The sequence below is a fragment of the Podarcis melisellensis genome (genome assembly GCF_964234715.1).
Source record: "Podarcis melisellensis genome assembly, chromosome: 8".
NCBI lineage: Eukaryota > Metazoa > Chordata > Lepidosauria > Squamata > Lacertidae > Podarcis > Podarcis melisellensis.
The window spans coordinates 9,188,483-9,211,825 of record NC_138540.1 but is presented as its reverse complement, the minus strand read 5'-3'; the positions used below and the strand labels follow the sequence as shown (position 1 = coordinate 9,211,825).

The following is a 23,343-nucleotide window of genomic DNA, read 5'->3' as shown; positions in this document are numbered from 1 at the left end:
AACAGTTTCAGGGTTGAACCTTGATGTTCCAGGGACTCGTGTATTCCACCCCATTTGCAGATGGAGGAGAATGCCAGGGTGGGGCAAGGTACAACGGACTGTGGCGTAAACTTGCTTATACAGTGGTACCTCGGGTTAAGAACTTAATTTATTCTGGAGGTCCGTTCTTAACCTGAAACTGTTCTTAACCTGAAGCACCACTTTAGCTAATGGGGCCTCCTGCTGCTGCTGCGCCGTCGCTGCACGATTTCTGTTCTTATCCTGAGGTAAAGTTCTTAACCCGAGGTATTATTTCTGGGTTAGTGGAGTCTGTAACCTAAAGCGTATGTAACCCAAGGTACCACTCAGTGGTACCTTGGGTTACATACGCTTCAGGTTACATATGCTTCAGGTTACAGACTCCACTAACCCAGAAATAGTGCTTCAGATTAAGAACTTTACCTCAGGATAAGAACAGAAATCGTGCAGCAACGGCGCAGCAGCAGCAGGAGGCCCCATTAGCTAAAGTGGTTCTTCAGGTTAGGAACGGACCTCCGGAACGAATTAAGTACTTAACCCGAGGTACCACTGTAGTAGTAAAAACTGCTTTCCAGAAATGACAAGCTTTTTTTACAGGACCACCATAAATGACACAGGGTGCCTCTCCTCAAATGCTTTGTTTTGTCCTTCCAAAATCTACTGCTAATCAGCTGGTCCCCCGGGATTCCGGTGTTATGATAGGAGGAACTTTAACTCTTCTTCCTCATGGTATTCATAATATGATACAGTTCTAAAAAGTTTGTTTGCTGTTGTTTTCTCAAAAGGATGCTGGTGGGTAGGGGATGCCAAATTATTTCTGCCCTTAGCCCTTCCTGCCTTCAAACTCCATGCTGAGACACCTCGGCCCAAGGCTGTTTTAACAATACTATGCAGAACTTTTCTTCCTTTGGATTTGTCATTTTTCTTCTCATAAGAACAGTTATTATGGCAGGTAGGTGCTGGAAAAGCCATTTTAAAATCCAAGAATATGCCAGTCATTTAAAAATGCAAATAGCCATTTAAAACCTCATATTCTGCAATTCTGTGTCATTTGTGTACATGTGCCAAAATTTAGCATCCTCATAATGGCACGTTTTATTTTTATTTTTTAGAAGCAAGTGACTTCTAAAATGATGAAAATCATTTTGACAGCATGCAGGCAATTCTTAGTGAAATCCCAAGGACCTGGAGGGAGTTTGGCTGAGTAGATAATTCCATATTTGCACAGATCCCAAGTTTATACATGGTCCGATTGCAGAATTGTGGGTCATGCATGTTGCCCAACCATATTCCTCTTTTTTCCAGATCTTCTATGTTGCCTCCTTCTTGTATACTGTCAATTACACTTGGCACCTTTACATAGACCTGAAGATGAAATACAACCAGAATCTACAAAACCGGCCACCCCAGGTAAATTTTGTTATGGTAACAGCTTGTATATTTTTAAGAATAACTTCATGTGGCAAAAGCTATGCGATTCACACAGATTTTGACAAAGAAATCGCAAGCAGAGAGCCAGGGCGCAATAGCAAAATGTAAAACATTAAAACAGATACTGACATGATACCTGTGGGCTGTTATGATGCTTTGAAGAAAAGGCAGAGCGGTCCACGATTATCCTAAAGACTCACTGGCAGGGAAGCCCATACAGTGGTATCTTGGATTACAAACTTAATCCATTCCAGAAGTCCGTTCTTAAACCAAAGCGTTCTTAAACCAAAGCGTTCTTAAACCAAGGTGTGCTTTCCCATAGCAGCGGGGGACTCAATTTACAAATGGAACACGCTCAACAGGAAGCGAAACATGTTCTTATTCCAAGGCAAAGTTCACAAACCAAAACACCTACTTCTGGGTTTGCAGCGTTCTTAATCCAAGTTGTTAATAAACTACCGTATTTTTTGCTCTATAAGACTCACTTTTTCCCTCCTAAAAAGTAAGGGGAAATGTGTGTGCGTCTTATGGAGCGAATGCAGGCTGCGCAGCTATCCCAGAAGCCAAAACAGCAAGAAGGATTGCTGCTTTCACTGTGCAGCGATCCCTCTTGCTGTTCTGGCTTCTGAGATTCAGAATATTTTTTTCCTTGTTTTCCTCCCCCAAAAACTAGGTGCGTCTTGTGGTCTGGTGCATCTTATAGAGCGAAAAATATGGTAAATTGTTCTTAAACCATGGTATCACTGTTTGGGGAAAGATGGGCAGTTTCATATAAGAAAAAATGTATATGGGTGTAGGTTTGTATTGGAGTGTGGCGCATAATGGTTAGAGTTTTGGACTAGAACTTGGGAGACAAGGGTTCGAATCCCCACTCAGCCATTAAGTTCACTGGGTGACGTTGGGCCAGTCACTGCTTCTTAGCCTACCTGGTGGGGATTAAATGACAAGAGGAACCATGTACGTCACCTTGAGCTCCTTGGAGGAAAAGGTGGGACCTAAATGCAATGCATAAACACACACACTTAAAATTAATTATTAACAAAATTCATGTAGTCCTATGGAACTCCTTCCCACAGGAGGCAGTGATGACCACCAGCTTAAAAGGTAAAGGTACCCCTGTCCGTACGGGCCAGTCATGTCCAACTCTAGGGTTGTGCGCTCATCTCACTTAAGAGGCCGGGAGCCAGCGCTGTCCGCAGACACTTCTGGGTCACATGGCCAGCGTGACGAAGCTGCTCTGGCGAGCCAGCACTAGCCCAGCACACGGAAACGCCGTTTCCCTTCCCGCTATAAAGCGGTACCTATTTATCTACTTGCACTTAGGGGTGCTTTCGAACTGCTAGGTGGGCAGGAGCTGGGACCAAAAGACAGGCGCTCACCCCGCCGCAGGGATTCGAACCACCGGCCATACGATCGGCAAGTCCTAGGCACTGAGGTTTTACCCACAGCGCCACCCGCGTTGGATGGGTTTAAAAGAGGATTAGACAAATTCACATAGGAAAAGGCTATCAATGGCTACTAGCCACAATGGCTATGCTCCACAGTCAGAAGCAGACATGCTCCTGTAAATGAGTCGCTGGAGCACACAGGCAGAGAAAGCACTCTTGTGTTTGCCTCCTGTTTCCCACAGGCACCTGGGTAGCTGCTGTGAGAACAGGATGCCAACCGAGATACAATACGATAATCTTTATTGTTATTGTCCCATACAGAACAATGAAATTGAAAAAAATCTACATAAGACATTCAAAAACCAACAAGCCTGCTATCCCAGCTATTCTAACCTGGTTAGCCCCCTAAAAACTCTGATACCCCATTTTAAAATACAATATACTCCCATAAAGGTAAAGGTAAAGGCACCCCTGCCCGTACGGGCCAGTCTTGCCAGACTCTGGGGTTGTGCGCCCATCTCACTTAAGAGGCCAGGGGCCAGCGCTGTCCGGAGACACTTCCGGGTCACGTGGCCAGTGTGACAAAGCTGCATCTGGCGAGCCAGAGCCGCACACGGAAACGCCGTTTACCTTCCCGCTGGTAAGCGGTCCCTATTTATCTACTTGCACCCGGAGGTGCTTTCGAACTGCTAGGTTGGCAGGCGCTGGGACCGAGCAGCGGGAGCGCACCCCGCCGCAGGGATTAGAACCGCCGACCTTTCGATCGGCAAGTCCTAGGCGCTGAGGCTTTAACCCACAGCGCCACCTGCGTCCCTTCATATACTCCCATAGAGACTCCTTATACTGTGTTTAGAACCAGAATTGCATTTGGGTAGAAACTGTTTCTCAGGCGGCTAGTCCTAGTCTTTATAACCCTGTACCTTCTTCCAGAAGGCAGAAGCTGAAAGAGATCATTTCCGGGGTGCACACTATCCTGTGCTATCTCGGCAGCTTTCTTATGGCACCTGGAAGCATAGATTTGATCCAAGGTGGGAAGAGTGCACCCAATTATTCTCTCCGCAGTCTTTACAACCCTGGACAGCATTGTTTTTTCCCTGATCCAAAAGGCTCTCCAAACATTCTTAGAGAACATGAATTTGATGCCTGCAAATTCTGGGCGTGATTCCCCTCTATTTTCTTTTCATACAGGGCTGGTTACATTTTTTGTGAGGTTGTGGTGTGGTTTGTATAGCTGTATAACCCTGATAACATGGTGCGTGCCCATGGAGGCTATCCAAAATTTCATGGACACCTCTCCTGCTTGTAGTTTCTCTACCTTCCACCATGGCTTCTTCATATTGTATATGTTATATAATATATTATATAACATATTATATATGTTATATTGCTGGCTGTTTTGGCACCTTCCTTGCTATCCTGAACACAGAGTTGCAGGGAGCATTATTAAAAAAGCAAGTAAGATGTTTGCTCTTTTGGTTAATGATCTACTAGAGGGGAAAAACCATAACTGGCCTGAGACATACAATCATATGACCTGCGTCATGTGATACAGCCTCCTACAGCTGGCCACTACAAATACTTTGGATCTCAAGCGTTGATCCTTGATGTGCGATTCACACTGTTACAAGCAGAAAATTCTGAGTGTCTGTTGGGGAAAAGCCATGGAGTCTGGGCTTGTCTTGCACCTGCTAATCCGCTCCCTGATGGGAAAGTGACGCATAGACTTGCATCCATGCATAGCCATGTAATGTTTGGTGGGCGTTGTCTAGGGTGGTCCGCAAAAGGAGTGGTTGCTGTTTGCGGTGTCAGTAACCTGAGCAGAGCAGGTTGTCCTGGAAGAGGCGGGCGCAAAACCACTCCCTTGCCGTCATCTCCCCTCGAACAACACTCTTGAGGAGCGAGCGTCACTGTTTGGGAACAGAGGGACACAGTTCTGAGAAAAAGACAAACCTAAGTAAATACTTCACCTGCTCTGTGATCAGTAGTCCCTCCACGACGGGCTCGACTCAGAACGGACACCGCTGTCTCAAGGAACACAAGGAGCCCTCTGTGTACTTTCTGCAGGTGGAGGCAGCTGCACGATTTGTGAGCTGGATTGCTAGGTTGGTAAAGCAAGGGACAAGGGTGGCGCTGTGGGTTAAACCACAGAGCCTAGGTCTTGCCGATCAGAAGGTCGGCGGTTCGAATCCCCACGACGGGGGGAGCTCCTATTGCTCTGTCCCTGCTCCTGCCAACCTAGCAGTTCAAAAGCACATCAAAGTGCAAGTAGATAAATAGGTACCACTCTGGCAGGAAGGTAAATGGTGTTTCCATGTGCTGCTCTGGTTCGGCTTAGTCATGCTGGCCACATGACCCGGAAGCTGTACACCAGCTCCCTCGGCCAATAAAGCAAGATGAGCACCGTAACCCCAGAGTCGGCCACGACTGGACCTAGTGGTCAGGGGTCCCTTTACCTTTACCTAAAGCATTTCCAGTTACCTACCAATGGGAACAACCAAAGAGCTGGCGAAGAAACATTTCTCCTCCTCTCTCCTCTCTACAAGAACTTGTAGACATCTAATGGAGCTGAATGCTGTAAGATTCAGAACAGATTCAGTAAAGTCCTTCTTCGCGCAACACATGGTTAAAGAATGGAGCTCACTTCCAGGCGAGGCAGGGATGCCCGCTAACTTGGATGGCTTTAAAAGACCAATTGGTCAAATTGGGGAAGAGGAGGCCTGATGAGGGTGGAGTTTGTGAATTGTGCATTGGGAAGAATTTGCATTAAAATGCAAGGAGTAGCAAATTTCTCCCCCTTCGTTGCGAACTACAGCTCCCAACATTGGCCAGACTGATTGAGGCAGATCTCTCTCTCTCTCTTCTCTTCTCTTCTCTTCTCTTCTCTTCTCTTCTCTTCTCTTCTCTTTCTCTCTTTTCTCTTTCTCTTCTGTCAACTTTTGCCTCCTATGAGTGCTGCCATAAATCCAGGTCTGAAAGAGAAAGAAGGGGGGGGGGCGGGAGGAAAACACTCCCATTGCATAAGTTATTTGTCTCCTTGGTGTGGGATATTCCCTTGCCAGCCTCTTCCTCCTGGTTCTCAAGCATCTACAGTGGTACCTCGGGTTACATATGCTTCAGGTTACATACGCTTCAGGTTACAGATTCCGCTAACCCAGAAATATGACCGCGGGTTAAGAACTTTGCTTCAGGATGAGAACAGAAATCGTGCTCTGGTGGCGCGGCGGCAGCAGGAGGCCCCATTAGCCAAAGTGGTGCTTCAGATTAAGAACAGTTTCAGGTTAAGAACAGACCTCCAGAACAAATTAAGTTCTTAACCCGAGGTACCACTGTACTACCCACCCATACCCCTTCCCTCCAATAGCTGGAGATGCTGAGGTCAAGCTGCCCCCAGGCACCTAAAGATTCAGGCCTGGACCACAAACCCACAATGTAGTGTGTGCCTGGGCACCCAAAGCAGCCACAAGACTTAGGAGGAAAGGGTCTGCAAACCATATGAGGAATGGTTGAAGGAGTTGGGGATGTTTAGCCTGGAGAAGATGAGTCTTGAGATATGAGAGCCATCTTCAAACATCTGAAGGGCCGCCACATGGAAGATGGAGTGATCTTGTTTTCTGCTGCTCCAGAAGAGAGGATCAAATCAATGGGTTCAAATGGCAAGGAAGGAGTTTCCTGCTAAACTTTAAGAAGCACTTTCTGAAGGCAAGAATTAGCTTAGAAGGTGGGAGACTCTCCATCACTGGAGGTTTTTAGGCAGAGGTTGGATGGCCACCTGCCAAGGATTCTTGAGCTGTGATTCCAGAATTGCAGAGTGTGGACAACGGTACAATTCTCTGATTCCACATCTTCCTGTGAGGAAGATCTTTTAGGACACAAACACCAGATGTTGGCCTTTGGCATGGCCTGGAAACCCAACACTGTCAGCCCTTATTTTGACCTGCCCAGTGGCTGGAATAACACCTATCTTGACCTCTATGTAACCCCGCTGCAGGTTCCTGCAGCCTGCTTCCTTGCTTAGGCTCATGACCCTTCCGTGGGATGAGTGATGGAGGAATCTGTCAAATCAGTGTCTCTTTTTCCAGTACACTTGTACCTTGGTTAATGAATGACTTGCGAGTCGAACGTTTTGGCTCCTGAATGCTACAAACCCGGAAGTGAGTGTTCCGGTTTGCCAATGTTCTTTTGGAACCCGAACGTCCAATGTGGCTTCCTTGATTTCTGATTGGCTGCTGGAGCGTCCTTGGTTCCCGAATGTTTTGGAAGTCAAACGGACTTCCGGAACGGATTCCATTCGGCTTCCAAGGTACCACTGTTCAGTCTTAAGTTCAGTTCCCTACAATTCTGCATGTTTGCTTCCCCCACCCTCTTTAAAATGTCCTCCTGAAAATTCATCAGCATTTGAATAGCTAGGAATTCTCATGAGAAATCTCATCTGCCCCAGCTGCAACAAAACATGTCTCTCCCACCTTGGTCTCTACAGCCGCCACAGCAAGCGCTGCAACTTTCCAACAGCTTGACTCCATCCCCAGAGCTTCACTCCTCCATTGTCTCCCAAGGTAGATGGAAGCCAATAACTAACCTGGTAGGCCCAAGCAGACTCGGCGTGGAAAGAGCTGCTAAGCTCTCCAACTTCCTTGAGAATTGACTCATGCAATTTGAGCCAGTCCACCTCCATCTGTGTGTGGTTGAAATTGTGCAAGTCAAATGAGTGTAAGATGATAGATTACTGTCACACGCAATTGTTTTATGCATATCAAAACAGTGACTCCCCGTCTTGTGTCAAAACTATACAAAGCAGTTAAATCCCTTGTGTGTGGTTTTTTCTTTCTTTTGTAGATTCTGAGCTACGTAAATCACATTGGCCGAACAGCTATCTTTTTGTCTGGGTAAGTTTAAATGGTTTGGAACAGGGCTTCCTCCATTCAGAAATAAAAGTTTCGTTTTGTTTTTAAAAAAGCAAAAGTAGTATATATTTAAGCAAACAACGATGTGGTTAGTGGAGAAGGTTGGTGAAGAAAGATTTTTCTTTCTCTCTTATTACACTATAATTCCCAGAGTGGTTTAACAGTTAGGTCTCCATGCCCAAGGAACTCTGGCAGCTCTGGGAGGAGAATGGGCGTTTCCTAACAACCAACTATCAGCACTCTTAACAAACTACAGTTCCCATAATTCTTTGGGGGACGCCAAGATTGTTTAAAGTGGTAGTGCTTTAAATGTGGTGCTTTAAATGTATGGTGTAGTCAAAGGGGGCTCAAATATCTGATTCCATATGAAGCAGATTCGGATATCCACTCACTCTGGACTGTGAGCCATCCTGTTTCTTTGTTGTCTCTGGAAAGAAGACTTACGGGAGGCCTGTCTTAACTGGGACGCTGTCCATTTCTTCTTCCAGCTCTGTTCCTTTCTTACTGATGGTTCCCGTGTTTGGGCTGGGCAACTATTACGAATGTTATCAGAACTTCACTGCGGAACATGGGTGAGTCAACCTGACCGCACTTCAGTTGTTGCTGAATGAATCCAATACTCCGGTGGTTCTATAGTTATCATTCTGTTGTGGCCATTGGGTCTATTGTCAGTCTCTACCTCCGATTCTTTAATCTCTTTCAATGTCTGGCTCATAAGATCAAGCCTCTTGATAACTGTTTGTTGCTCTTCCTGAGGGAGATTCCTAAAGGAGCTGAGAAAATCCTCTTCCAAAGGATTTACAGAGTGCTCAGATTCCTGAAGATGATTGTCTAGAGGAATCGGCTGTTCCTTTTAGCTCACCTGGTTATTTTGATGTTGGGCATGATCCTGCGAATTCAACTCAGGCATGTCTGTTTCTTCCCCACCTGTCAAGTTTTTTGTGATGTCATTACTTCCATTGGGGATCCAGGCTTTGGTTTTGTGGACCCCTCTGAAGCACCAGTCCTCATCTTACATAAGGGTGCAACAACAGAATTACGAAATACCTGCTGAATGAATCAAGACTGCACCTTCCACAGCATTGAATGGAGCCCTCTAACAATTAGACATTTATTTAGCCATTGCAAAACTATCTGCATACCGCAATTTCATTTTTATTAAAAAATCAAAGTGGTTTGCAACAATGATAGCATATTAAAAGCCAAACAACAATTTAAATGCTTTGTCAGTCGACTATTACGAAAAATGCTTCTTAATTTTCTTCATAAACAGAATACCATTTCCTTCCTTAGCATTACTGGGGATATAAGGTAAAGGTAAAGGGACCCCTGACCATGAGGTCCAGTCGTGACCGACTCTAGGGTTGCGGCGCTCATCTCGCTTTATTGGCCGAGGGAGCCGGCATACAGCTTCCGGGTCATGTGGCCAGCAGGACTAAGCCGCTTCTGGCGAACCAGAGCAGCGCATGGAAACACCGTTTACCTTCCCGCCGGAGTGGTACCTATGTATCTACTTGCACTTTGACGTGCTTTCGAACTGCTAGGTGGGCAGGAGCAGGGACCAAGCAATGGGAGCTCACCCCGTCGCAGGGATTCGAACCGCCGACCTTCTGATTGGCAAGTCCTAGGCTCTGTGGCTTAACCCACAGCGCCACCTGCGTCCCTATGGAATCGAATATGTATTAATTGTTAGAGGCCAGGAGGGTTATCACAAGAAAATGGAAATATTTAGAGGGATTAACTAAGGATTTATGGTATAGCTAAATCTGGTCTGCAGTTACTGCTGAAAAAAATAACTAAAAAATCAAGGTACAGTAGAGAGCAAACAAAAAAAAGCTTCATTTTCAAATACACTGCAAAATTTAATTTTGTATATTAATGATTGCAAGGTCCAAATGACTCTTAGGAATCATAGAATCATAGAATGGGATTCTGAGGGTCATTTAGTCCAACCCTCTACAATGCAGGAATCTCGGCTAAAGCATCCATGACAGATGGCCATCCAACCTCTGTTTAAAAACCTCCAAGGAAGGAGAGTCCACAACCTCTTGAGGAAGACCATTCCACCAGCTCTTACAGCTTTAAGTGAGAATTTCACTTATATTTATAAAAAAACCATCTCTGTTTACATATCTTATTACCACCCCCACAACACCAATAATATATTTTCCCCATGGAATGTCAATGAAACAACCAAATTTGAATTTTGTGTGCATGTTTAATTTTAGTTTTCATTCAGTTTTGTTGTTCTTCTGTTCTTGTGTGTCGTTGCAGTATATGTCCTTGTTTAAATAAATAAAAAGAAAAATACATTTTTTAACAAAAGGGGAAAAAAGAAAGCCTGGCTGCAAAGAAAAGTTTCCAGTAAACATTTGAGAATTAGTATAAAATGTGAATGTTGAATCTCTCTTGACAGAGTCTTACGCAGGAGCTGGCTAATGACACTAAAGGCTCGCTTCTGTGTCAATCTCAGATGAGCCTCGCCAACTACGACGTTCCTGCAGGTGATCTCAGTGATCAAGCTGGGATATAAGTGTTCAGTTGGCCCATGAGATACCCTGGACCCGTGTCATTCAGGGCTTTGTAAAATAATACAAGGAGCTGGAACCTGGCCCAGTTTGAGATGTCAGCCAGGGGCCCCATCAGCACTCTGGCCACTAGTGGAAGCTTCCAAGGGCAGCCCCACCTTGAGCGTGTTGCAGTAATCCAGCTTCGAAGTTATCCACTCATGGGCTACTTGGGGTGCTTCTAATGGGGTACCTCCTTTTGACAATGACTGGTCCTGCCTGTGTGAGCCTCTATAGACTGTCCCCCTGGACTGTGAGTCCATATTGTGCTTTATCAGGGACTAGGGTCCCCTTCTAATAAATAATAATAATAATAATAATAATAATAATAATAATAATAATAATAAATTTTATTTATACCCCGCCCTCCCCAGCCAATACCGGACTCAGGGCGGCTAACACCAGGTATAAAAACAATTAATTAAAATACAACTTAAAAACAAGATTAAAATACAACATTAAAATGCAGCCTCATTTCAGTAGAAACTCAAATCAGAAACATTTTGGGGATGAAAACATCAAATCTTCACCAAGGCCAACTATCCAGACTGGTCCTACGTGGGCCAGAAAAAAGCCAGGGAAGTCCCCAAATAGGAGTTCCATCACAGAAGGAGAAATAAAAAAGGATAGAGGGGGAGGGGATCAAGTTGATTCCAAGCCAAAGGCCAGGTGTAACAACTCTGTCTTACAGGCCCTGCAGAAAGAAATCAGATCCTGCAGGGCCCTGGTCTCATGAGGCAGAGCGTTCCACCAGGCCGGAGCCAGTGTTGAGAAGGCCCTGGCTCTGGTTGAGGCTAATCTGACTTCCTTAGGGCCCGGGACCACTAGGATGTTGCTATTTATGGACCTTCTATCTGCTTTCTGTCCGGCAGATGCCTCTTGATGCACACGGAAGTCAAGTTCATCACGGGTCGCCATCAACATCCTTGCGGTGTGATGTTCTCTTACGGCATCGGAGTGTTTTTCATCTCATTCCTGGCCAGCTTCATTGCTATCCTGGTAAGGGACACAGGCGCTCATTACAAAAAAGATGGCCTCAGGAAAAGCAGAGCTGGGCTCCAGGTGATCTGGAATTTCAGGTGTGGGCAGGGAGGTATTCGAGAAGCCAGGGTGGGGTCTAAAATAGGAGGGATTCAGTTACGGGTAGGTAGCCGTGTTGGTCTGCCATAGTCGCAACAAAATAAAAAAAAATCTTCCAGTAACACCTTAGGAACAGTTGGTTTGTTATTGGTATGAGCTTTCATGTGCATGTACACTTCTTTAGATAAGGTATCTGAAGAAGTGTGCATGCACACGAAAGCTCATACCTTATGGTGCTGGAGGAGACTCTTGAGAGTCCCATGGACTGCAAGAAGATCAAACCTATCCATTCTTAAGGAAATCAGCCCTGAGTGCTCACTGGAAGGACAGATCGTGAAGCTGAGGCTCCAATACTTTGGCCACCTCATGAGAAGAGAAGACTCCCTGGAAAAGACCCTGATGTTGGGAAAGATGGAGGGCACAAGGAGAAGGGGACGACAGAGGACGAGATGGTTGGACAGTGTTCTCGAAGCTACCAGCATGAGTTTGACCAAACTGCGGGAGGCAGTGGAAGACAGAAGTGCCTGGCATGCTTTGGTCCATGGAGTCACGAAGAGTCGGACACGACTAAACGACTAAACAACAACAACGTGCTACTGGAAGAAATTTTTTTATTTTATTTTGAGGAGGGATTCAGGTTCTGGAACAGCGAGAAGAGCCAGAGATAGGGGCATAGAATCAAAACTAGGCAGAGATCGAGACCCAAAGCAGTACCCACGGGAAAGACTCAGGCACGAGACAAGTTGGCTGGACTGGAGAGTCAAGCCTTGAGGCCCTTAGGATCAGCTGGCAGAACATGGGAAGCTGCCTTGTACAGATCATTGGCCCATCTGGATCAATATTTCCTACACTGACTGGCAGCAGCTCTCTGAGGTTTTGGACCAGGTTCTCGCCGAAGCCCTACCTGGAGATGCTGTCGGGGACTGAACCTGGAACCTTTTGCATGCAAAGCAGATGTTGTATCTGTTATGTGCTGAAGTTCTCACCCTGGGCCAGCAGGGGGATACTGTAGATAGGGATTGAAAGTGATGTTCAGTGATTTAGCTCAGAGAGTGGCCGCATCTGGCTGTGCTCTGATGTCCACCTTCGTCACCAGTGTTAAGTTGTGGGTGAACATATCAGACGACACACCGATTCTTCAAACAGCTCTTATTTATTCACAGGCCAGAACAGAACTGAACTGAAGGGTTCAGTCAGCCTGCTTATATAGAGCTCCAGTACAACGTAACTGTAAATTTTCTAAAATTATCCAGTATCACTGAGCTACAGACTGGTGTTGCAACCCAGAGGGACCGTAGGGCCTAGTCCACCAGGCTTAAAATGGAAAGGGGGAGCAGGCAGTGAGGCTTCGGGAAACCCTAGTTTTGGACAACACTCCCCACAAGCTCCCCACAGTAGAATCATGGATATTTTTTCCCTGGGGTGACATCACTCTCTCTAATCCTGGTAGCCTCCCTCTCCCAGCTCTGCTATTGCCTTTTGCGAACTAACTCACAGCTGGTGTCTATCCCCTTTCTTGCCTTTTCTGCCATTGCCTGTTTTTGTTCTTCAATGGCACCTCTCTCCGCCAATCTCCTGAGGAAGCTGGCTTGACTTATTTTTTAGGCCTTGCCAAATAATTTGACCGAACCCCTCATTTACTAATTTCAGAAATTGTGGGGAGAACTGGGCACCCAGGAATTTTAGGAGAACCTTGCTCCCTGCAAACCCATAACTATACAGTTTATGCTTATCCAACAGTTTCATAATGTCCTCTGTTTTCATTTTTAGCTGTGTACATAATAAAGCTGTACCCGTCTATTGCAAAAGAGTCTTTGTGCTTTAAACCATATGTGAATTTTATTCTGTTAGTCAATTTTTCCACAAGTGCTGCTTAACATACTGCATTGTACCAATTTGTCAAAGAAGCAACCCCCCCCCCCGATTCTTTCAGCATCTCATTATTACGAGCCTGGCCACCAGGGGTTTGAACTGTAACTTAGTGCCACCTCGTGCAGAAAGGCTGAGCAGAACCAGCTCTGGACATTTAGACGTGTTTGGTTCAGTATTTGCTTTTATTTCAACAAATTCTTCCTGGAACTGAGCCACTTTCCCACATGCCCACCACATGCTGATGAGACCTCAACGTTCCCTAGCATTTTGATGACTAGGAAGAGCCAATGTCGGATGGGCGTACAGTGGTGCCTCGCAAGACGAAAAGAATCAGTTCCACGAGTCTCTTCGTCTTGCGGTTTTTTCGTCTTGTGAAGCAAGCCCATTAGCGGCTTAGCGGATTAGCGCTATTAGCGGCTTAGCGGGCTTAGCGGATCAGCTGTTAAGCGGCTTAGCGGCTTAGCGGATCAGCTGTTTAGCGGCTTAGCGGATCAGCTGATAAGCGGCTTAGCGGCTTGGGAAAAAGGGGGGGAGGAAAAAACCATTGCAGGAACTTGCAAGACATTTTCGTCTTGCGAAGCAAGCCCATAGGAAATTCGTTTTGCGAAGCACCTCAAAAACGGAAAACCCTTTCGTCTAGCGGGTTTTCCATCTTGCGAGGCATTTGTCTTGCGGGGCACCACTGTTTTGGTGTGAGATACAACAACAACAACAACAACAACAATCTTTATTACGGTCCAGAGACCAACAAAACATTACAAATCAATACAGAGTTCATACAGCCTACCTCCAGGTTAATCAGGCACTTTGTTTGGAATATAGGGCTCATTTGTTCTTGCAACCACCAATAAAAACTTTGCCACTGCCAAAGTTCTAGCTTTTGTCCGGTCTTCCAGTAGGAACCTGACATAGTGAGCCTCTGACTTTCCCGGGAAAGGCACCAGCAAGGGTAGTATCAATTCAGCCCTGGCCTGCTCATACTTCGCACAATGTAACAAAATATGATTTATGGAATCGATGTCTTGAGCACACGAGCAAAGTCTGTCCTGGTAGGGAACTCCTCTCAACCTACCATCCAGCACTGCAGAGGGGAAGACATTCAGTCTGGCCTTGGTAAAAAGCCTTCGATAGTTAGGTACTGTCAGGTTTTTGATGTAAGATGTTAACTCAAAGACATACCCATACAGTGGTGCCTCGCAAGACGAAATTAATCCGTTCCGTGAGGCTCTTCGTATAGCGGTTTTTTCGTCTTGCGAAGCAAGCCCATTGACAGCTTAGCGGATTAGCGCTACAGCTGTCAAGCGGCTTCCAGCGATCAGCTGTTAAGCGGCTTATCAGCGGAACAGCTGATAAGCGGCTTAGCGGCTTAAGAAAAGGGCGAAAAAAGCGGAAAAAACCCGCGGGGGGATGCAAGATTTTTTTCGTCTTGCGAAGCAACCCCATAGGGGAATTCGTTTTACGAAGCGCCTCCAAAACGGAAAACCCTTTCGTCTAGCGGGTTTTTCGTCTTGCGAGGCGTTCGTCTTGCGGGGCACCACTGTATTGAACTCCTGCTGCCAGTGGACTACAGACTGCATGTGATTGAGATCGCAAGTCACTGTGTGCATTGTCCCATAATCTTTGTTTTAAAGCCTTTTGGGCGCCTTCATAGCCCAGGTAATACAGTTGGGGGGGAGACAGACTAATAGAGGTGGCTTTTTTAGCCATGGTTTTCTGCCATTTGCTGACAAATTCCTCATTGGTCAAATGTTGGTACAGACCCTTCCCTAGATTAAACACTGAAATCCTGAGCCAATGTCTTAGGGCAGCCCACCACGCTCTAGCTGAAATTGGGCATTCACCAGCTTCCAACAAAAGTACGGAGTTGGGGACGCAGTTAGGTACCTGCAGCAGAGATCGTATAAATTTTGCCTGAAAGCCATCTAGCTTTGGCAGGTCCCCGTTATGCCAGACATTTGCTGCATACAGGAGATACCATATTTCAGTGGCGTAGCGTGGGGGGTGCAAGGGGGGCCGGCCGCACCGGGCGCAACTTCTGAGGGGGCGCGCTCGCTGCCTCCGGAGTCGCCCAGAGCCCCATGGCAGCGGCTCTCAGCGCTCGCCGCGGAGGGCGCGCCAGGCAGCCCCTCCTCACCGACGGGCAGCGTTCGCCTGCGGGGCTCGGCCAGCGCGCAGGGATGGCCGCGTGGAGTCGCCGGGGAGCCGCCGCCGCCTGCCATGCCGCCCTGGCTGCTTCAGCCGCGTCCGACAGCCGGCTCGAGGCTCCTTCCGGCCGGGTCTCCCGATGGGGCGCTGCGGGCGGAGGCTCCGGCACCAAGCGCCACGCCGCCCACCTGCCCCGACGGGGCCCGCCCACCCGCGCTGGAGGCCGGCCGGTGCACTGGCCCCAGAGGCGCCCCCTCCCCACGCCAGAAAGAAGCCGCGTCGGGGCTAGCCGGGCCGGGGAGGGAGACCGAGAAGGCTGCGCCGTGACGCCCAAAGACGCGCGTCTTGGCGCAAAGGGGCCCGCGGCACCCAGAAACGGAAGGGACCCTCTCCCCCTGACCCGCCACTGAACTGCAATTCCCAGCTCCCTTGGCAAATCCCAGTCCCCAATCCCCAAGATGCTTTATTTGAGGCAGGGGTCCTTTAATTGCAAAAACAACACCACGGAGGGCAGTAGTCACCACGAAGTTTGCCCCAGAGTAGAGCCGTCAGTATTAATGACCATGGTTAGGGGTTAGGGGGCGCAAATTACTTGCCTTGCCCCAGGTTAGGGGGCGCAAATTACTTGCCTTGTCCCGGGTGCTGACTACCCACGCTACGCCGCTGCCATATTTGCAATACAGTGCAATTGCATCTTATGGGCAACTGACTTGCACAATTTCAACCCTGCAAATTGAAACCTTGCAAATTAATTGCATGCAAGGTGGAGAGTGTAAAAGCTCATTTTGTGCTGTGTTTTCCTGATGTGGAAAGAGCTTTTAAGCACCCCACGTTGCCTACTGGGCTCTGGGATGCTCTCACGAGATTTCATGGGAACTTAGATGGCCCTACGAGATCTCGTGAGAGCATCCCAGAGCTTGTGTGCTAAATGAGACTTGCACAGTAAGGAAAACAGAGCTTAAAAACTCTCTGCCTTGCTTGGGGGGGGTAAGGTCTGCTCTCTTGCTGGCTCAGGAAGGTAAGGAGGGTCACGGGAGGGCAGTTCAAGTATATGTGGTTTTGCATATATGGGGCTGTGCAATATCTGGTTTTCAACATCACAATATATCACCAGCTAAACATAGCAATATACCAATATATCACGTCTGAAATAAGGCTGGAGCTATGTAGAGGCATTAGCTGGCTTCACGGTTTTCCCCGCATTGTGATTTTTGCATAGCACACACACATCATGTTTTGCGATATATTGCCAGGTCAAAAACTATGACGCCAATATCACAGTATAGACTTCAAACCAGTTTTGGACGCTGTATTAATATATCGCCCAGCCCTAAATGTAACTCACATGCCACATGCGATTTTGCTGTATTTTTGGTGCTACCTGTTTCATCTACTTCATTGCTATTATAAGCAGAAGGTTGTGCTGAATTTTATTTTATTTACACATTGAGTGTATTGCTTATGTTGGTGAGATTTATAGCAACACCTTCCTCTGAGGAAGTCAGGGTGTATTTAATCCTGGGCTTCATTGCTGCCTGGGGCTTAGAGCCCAGACCTCCTCATTAAACGTGATCAGAAGGAACTACAGTAGAACCTCGGGTTGCGGACGTAATCCGTGATGGAGGCATGTCCGCAACCTGCAGCGTTTGCATCCTGAAGTGCCGCGTTTGTGTAGGCACAATTTGACGCTCCTGGGCATGCGCAAAGCACGATTTAGCACTTCTGCGCATGTGGCGAAACCCAGAAGTAACCTGTTCCGGTACTTCTGGGTTTCCCGCAGTCCATAACCCGAAAACACGTAACCTGAAGCGTCCGTAACATGAGGTATGACTGTAGTAGATTCTGATAACTGGTTTTGGTTTTTCTGCAGGTTTTGCTCCTCCAAGCCAGAGGGCTGTACAAGAGGTTTCTGAATTCAACCGGCTACGTGGGCGATCAGGAGTGGGCGATGATTAAGATGGTAGAGCAAAGAGTGTTTTTGTACCCCATGATATTTTTTTGCTGCTGGGGTCCAGGTAAGGAAAGCTGGGGAATGCCCTGCCTTTGACAGTCTGCCTTGTTACGTGTCTAGAAAGTCCATGAGACCTACCCCCGGATAAGTAGATATAGATATATCTGTGGCTTGCCCTCTCAGATAAGTTAATTTAAAGGAAATAAATAAAACAATGTTCCTTCTTACCTTTTCTCCCGATAACCCACAAAAAAAGCATTCTGGAAAATTAGGGGCAGGTGATGATGGGAATTGTAGTCTGAAAACATCTGGAGGGCTGAGGTTGAGGAAGCCTGCTGTAAAGTTTTGAAGTTTGCCACTCTGGGACTTCTTTGAGAGGATACGGGTTTAATAAGTAAAACAAATAATTGGCTGGGGAAATAAAAACACCTAGCTGTGCCTTACTGAAGTCACTTTAGGGCTACAGCGGTGTGATTTTATTGGTGACTGAGTCCTCCCCTTTTGATTTTTCCAGCCTTTATCCTTGGAATCTTCAGACTGACATCTTTGGAGCACACCAGGCCGTACATGGGATTTTGTGTTTTAGAGGTAAGCATTGTGTTAATCTTTGAAGCCCTGAACAACTTAGGTCCCAGGTAACTCAGAGATCTCCTGAACCCTCGATCACCTGCAGGAGAGTCTTTGCTTGTGCCCCGAGTTTATGAGGCAAATTTGACAACAACAACAAGAAGCAGAGACTTTCGTGTTGTTGGCCCAGTCCTGTGGAACTCTGTGCCACTAGAGATTTAGCAGGCGCCTTTTTGTGCCAGGTTTTCAATGCCCGCTGAATTTTTTTTCTTTTCCATCAGGCTTATGCAGGCAATTAAGAATGCATTCCCCGCCCCCACAACAGTTATCCGATTTCTGATTTTAACATTTTTATATGGTTTTCATTGCATGGCTTTATGTACAGTTGTTGTTTATTTTTAAATTGAATACGGTTCTGAGAAATACAAATTCAAATGCGAGCAGCCTGTTACCTTGCTGAAAACAAGCAGGTCTGGGCCTTGTCAATGCCTGAGCAAGTGATTGTGGAAATGTTCAGGGTGGCAGGAGAGGATATATTGTTTATTAATATCCTTCCTAACTTGCGCTAGCAATTTCCTTTCCTTAGCAGAGTTTACATTCCTCTTCTCATGCACAGCAAATAACTGGTTGCAGGCTCGTGTGAGCCTCTCACTATTATACAATTCAACCTGTCTCAGATTGAATTGTACGTTCCTGGTAAATTCCCTTGAATCCTTCTTAAAAAGAATAAAGATGCCACAATCTTATTCAAAGATGATAAAAATAAGTTTACTCACATCAGTTCACAGTTGGATCCCTGAAGGCAAACTTAGTTACCAATATGTACACGTGGATCTACCCCATATGGGGGAATAATCCCAGTGCTGCTGCTAGCTGAGAGCTAGCAGAGCAGTCCTAGCTAGAAGCTGGTCAAACGATGAAGGAAGTCAAAGAGAAAGAGGGGAGCTGTGTGACTTGTCCTTTAGTTACCTGGACAGGTAAGGTCACGCCCACCTTCTATCACATGCAAAAGGAAGGATGCTCCAGCCAGGAGGAACAGGAAGTTTTGACTGGCTGGACCAAACATTCCCTCGCATGTCTTCTCTAGGAAAACAAGGAATGTTGTACTTGACTGCCTCTCATGGATTACATCCCACAGTGATTGCGTGGGAGCTACATTTGGATCCCTCTGGCCTCTGTGACGGAAGCTGTCAATGCAGGGAAAATAAATAAAAATAAAACAAACAATGTGAACCTCAGGTCAACCCCTGACGGCACCACTGATATGACCAGCGCTGCAGACAATGGGACCTATGGGCTAGCCCTGGACGGTGGACCCCTTGCCCCGACTGCAGCTGGGGTAATAAAGCCATATTAAAATGAATCCTAAAAACTAATAGCAAACTCATTCTCCACCTGCCAATTGCACCATCCACCTTCCAAGAGAGAGGAAAGCATCACTCAAAGTTTGCAGAAGTTCAGAAAATATGTTGGAGTAAAAGTAAAGGGACCTCTGACCATTAGGTCCAGCCATGACCGACTCTGGGTTGCGACACTCATCTCGCTTTATTGGCCAAAGGAGCCTTCGTACAGCTTCCGGGTCATGTGGCCAGCATGACTAAGCCGCTTCTGGCGAACCAGAGCAGCGCACGGAAATGCCATTTACCTTTCCGCGGAGCAGTACCTATTTATCTGCTTACACTTTGAAGTGCTTCTGAACTGCTAGGTTGGCAGGAGCAGGGACCGAGCAACGGGAGCTCACCCCGTTGCGGGGATTCGAACCGCCGACCTTCTGATGGCAAGTCCCAGGCTCTGTGGTTTAACCCACAGCGCCACCCACATATCTTGGGGTAGGGGAATGCTAAAACAGCCCAGGGAAGACAGGAACAGGTTTGCCTGTCATCTCCAGCCTGGTGAGAGTGCCTTTTTCAAAAATGATTTTTTATGAAGACAACTCTGCATACAGCTTGTTCGCTTCAGCCCTGTGTGAGCTGGCTACAACTTATTGCCTAGGCTTGTAGGGTCCTGCCCGCCTCTGCTCCCCCCTCTTTTCATCTTCAGGGCTCAGTGGTGGGAAGGAGGGCAGAGATAATCACCAGCACCACCTCTGCCTCCCAGGTTTGGGCCCTGAAATTTCACGGGATGGGGGTGAAAGTGTACTGAGCGTGTTCAGGAGCTACACAATGCTGATCGACTTTTGCTTTTGGGCAGGTGGGTTGTTTTTCTATAGAAAAAACAGGATGGAGAAGGAAATGGAACTGTCATGCTTAACTAGGTCTTTTCCAGGAGGGGAGCAAAAGGGGCTGCAGTGTGTTGAACCCCGCTGCAACATTTTGTTGCAGGTTCTACTCATCTTTCAAAATGGCACTGGATGCTCCTTCTGAAAAGCAAATGGGGATTTTTTTGGGGGGGTGGAGGTGGCTGCTCTTTGGGGCCACTCGGTTTATGGGATTTCTACCCCAGTATCTTCTCAGATGACAATCTACACTGTCCCCCCCCGATCCCTGTGTTGCCATTTTATTCTAACGCCAACCCTGTGAGGTATGTCAGGCTGAGAGGATGAGCAACAGGTCCATGACCACCCAAGGAGAGTCGTGGGCACTTTTCATGTTATTTCATGTCAAAGATATATATTGGGGAGGGGCAGCGGTAGAGCACCTTGTTTCGAATGCGAAAGCTACGAAAAGGGGGGGAAAGCTGAGGCAAACAATTTCAGAGGAGGCCTTTTTGTCTGTTTAAAGATGTGGATAAGGAGACGGAATACATTTAAGGGAGGAAAACAGGGTGATAGCCGAAGAAAAGCACAGTAAACAGCAGCAACAGTGAGGATAGGAGACTCCAGAGAGTCTGGAAACGGACTAGACCTCAACATGAAAGCAAAGTACCGTATTTTTCACTCTATAAGATGCACTTTTTCCCCTCCAAAAATTAAGGGGACATGTGTGTGCGTCCTATGGAGCGAATGCAGGCTCCTTGGCTTCAGCAACAGCAACGTGAAGCCTCCAAAGCACAGAGGGAGCACTCCCTATGCGCTCTGGAGGCTTCGCGTTGCTTTCGCTGAAGCCTGGAGAGCGAGAGGGGTCGGTCAGCGAAAGGAACCTGAAGCCTTTGGAGTGTAGCACGAGTTCCCGCTGCGCTCCAAAGGCTTCAGGTGGCTATCCCTGAAGCCTTTCGAGCGCAGCAGGACCTCACGATGTGCTCCAAAGGCTTCGGGCTCCTTTTGCTGAAGCTGGGAGAGCAAGACTCTCCTGGCTTCAGCCGAGAGGGAGAGCTGCGCAGCAGCTCTTCAGTGAAGCGGGAGGAGAAATGGAAGGGGCTCCGTTTATCCTGCTGCTTTGCTGTAGGGGCGCTGAGCAGAGAGGGGAAGAATATTTTTTTCCCTGTTCTCCCCCTCCTATGGTCCAGTGCGTCCTATGGCCCGGGGTGTCCTCTAGAGCGAAAAATACGGTATTTAATGGAGTTGGACCAGTGGCATTCAGGCAAGGGTCCCTCCCAGACCTACCTGGAGGTGTCAGGGATTGAACCCAAGACGAAGTAATTTCGTTGTCCCTGAGAGGGGGCAATAACAATAAAGATATTATTATTATTATTATTATTATTATTATTATTATTATTATTATTATTATTATTATTATTATTATTATTATTATTATTATTCAGCATGCAGATCAAGGGCTTTAGTGCTGCGTTGTGGTCCTTCCCCCCAAAAAGTAAATTAAGGTACTAGTCCTCATGGTCTTGGGGGGGGGGAGAGAGCTGATTGAAATGGCACCGCCGTATTCTGCTGCTTCAACTGGAATTTGGCTGCTCTCCAGTTCTGCTGTAGCCACTGACCCTGCCCGTCTCCCCATCTCTCTCCTAGGCCCTGACGGCGTCATCCCAGGGCCTCCTGAACTGTGCCGTTTACTGCTGGACCCAGCATACGTTCCGCTGCCTGAAGCGCAGGGCCTGCCAAGACGGCGAGACCCAGACGCCGCTCCTGCGGTCCCAGAAGAGGTTCTACGAAAGCACTCTCCCCGCTGCTGGACGCCAGGCGGAGGCCAAGTCCGCTGCGGGCTCCACGGCGCTGTGAGCAAGGGAGCTTTGGGACTCCCTCTGGCTGAGCACCCGAAACTCTCTCCTCCCACTCCTTTGGCACCCTCCTCGCTGCCACGTATTGCCGGAGGAGAAGGTGGGCAGCCCAGCCACCTTGGCCCACCAGGCTCCCCACCTGATCCCACCCATGCCCTGCCAAGTTAAAGAGACCTTATCCAGTCCAGCGCCCTGTAACCTATCAGGTGGAAGGGAACGGCCAAGAACTTTGGCATTCAGAAAAGGACTGGTCTACACAAGGAGCAAGACTGCGAGTGGCCAGCGGCGGCAGCAACGGCAACCTCTCCCCAATGAGCCTTTTGGTGGAGCAGGAAAACTGAGGCCTCGTCATGGGACCTGGATGCTGTTTATATTTATATGGGCGAGGGGGAGCCTCTTTTAATTCTGCAGCGGTTCCTGTACAGGAGATTATTCCAGGACTGTGTTGGAATCTGGATGTATGTGATAATAGGCTGCTGTGGGGCCGACCTTTTCTTCCTCAGAGCTGCTTGTTTTTGTCGTTTTCCGCTCAACAGTAAAGACAAAAGGGAACATGTGGCATTTATTGTCTTGGATATTATTATTATTATTATTACTGTTAACATTTATATGAGCCAGTGTGGTGTGGTGTAGTGCTTAAGAGCGGTGGACTCGTAATCTGGTGAACCGGGTTCGATTCCCTGCTCCTCCACATGCAGCTGCTGGGTGACCTTGGGCCAGTCACACTTCTCTGAAGTCTCTCAGCCCCACTCACCTCACAGAGTGTGTGTTGTGGGGGAGGAAGGGAAAGGAGATTGTTAGCTGCTTTGAGACTCCTTCAGGTAGTGATAAAGTGGGATATCAAATCCAAACTCTTCTTCTTGTATCTCATCTTTCCTCCCAAGAGCTCAAGCTGGCTTACCTCCTACTCCTCCCCACTTTATCCTTACAATAACCCTGTGAGGTAGATTAGGCAGAGATACTGTGACTGGCACAAGAGCCACCCCGTGAGCTTCGTGTCTGAGTGGGGATTCGAACCCAAGTCTCTCCTAGACCTAGTCCAGCTCTCACTGCGCTATCACTGACTCATACACACACCACACCATCGTGTGTGGGGTGTGTGTGTGTACACTTTTACACACCTTTGCCCTTTGAATACATTGCGAGTTGTGCACATCTCTGCATGCTTACTTGGAAGCAAGTGCCACCCCTGCAATGGGACTCCCTCCTGGGCATGTTTGAGCAGCCATATAAGCATGTCTCTCTTCCATCATTTGCTCAGCCTAAGCTCAGTTTTGGCCAACATGGTGTCCTCCAGCCGCTTTGAACCAAAACTGCCCTCAGCCCTGGCCATCAAATTGCAATAAGAGAATCTTGTGCTCAGGTCCTGCTTG

At 47.5% G+C, this 23,343-nt stretch overlaps 1 protein-coding gene across 1 annotated transcript in view; it reads left to right on the top strand.

Moving 5' to 3' along the window:
- Positions 1 to 22,531, top strand: part of TMEM116 (transmembrane protein 116) — a 37,799-nt gene extending 15,268 nt beyond the window's left edge. The window contains exons 5-11 of the mRNA XM_081923257.1: positions 1,324 to 1,428; positions 7,671 to 7,720; positions 8,227 to 8,310; positions 11,178 to 11,304; positions 17,273 to 17,417; positions 17,868 to 17,941; positions 21,762 to 22,531. Of these exons, the coding sequence (XP_081779383.1) occupies positions 1,324 to 1,428; positions 7,671 to 7,720; positions 8,227 to 8,310; positions 11,178 to 11,304; positions 17,273 to 17,417; positions 17,868 to 17,941; positions 21,762 to 21,971 (795 nt within the window). The 3' untranslated portion in view covers positions 21,972 to 22,531. The remainder of the gene's footprint in view (positions 1 to 1,323; positions 1,429 to 7,670; positions 7,721 to 8,226; positions 8,311 to 11,177; positions 11,305 to 17,272; positions 17,418 to 17,867; positions 17,942 to 21,761) is intronic.
- The last annotated feature ends 812 nt before the right edge of the window (positions 22,532 to 23,343 follow it).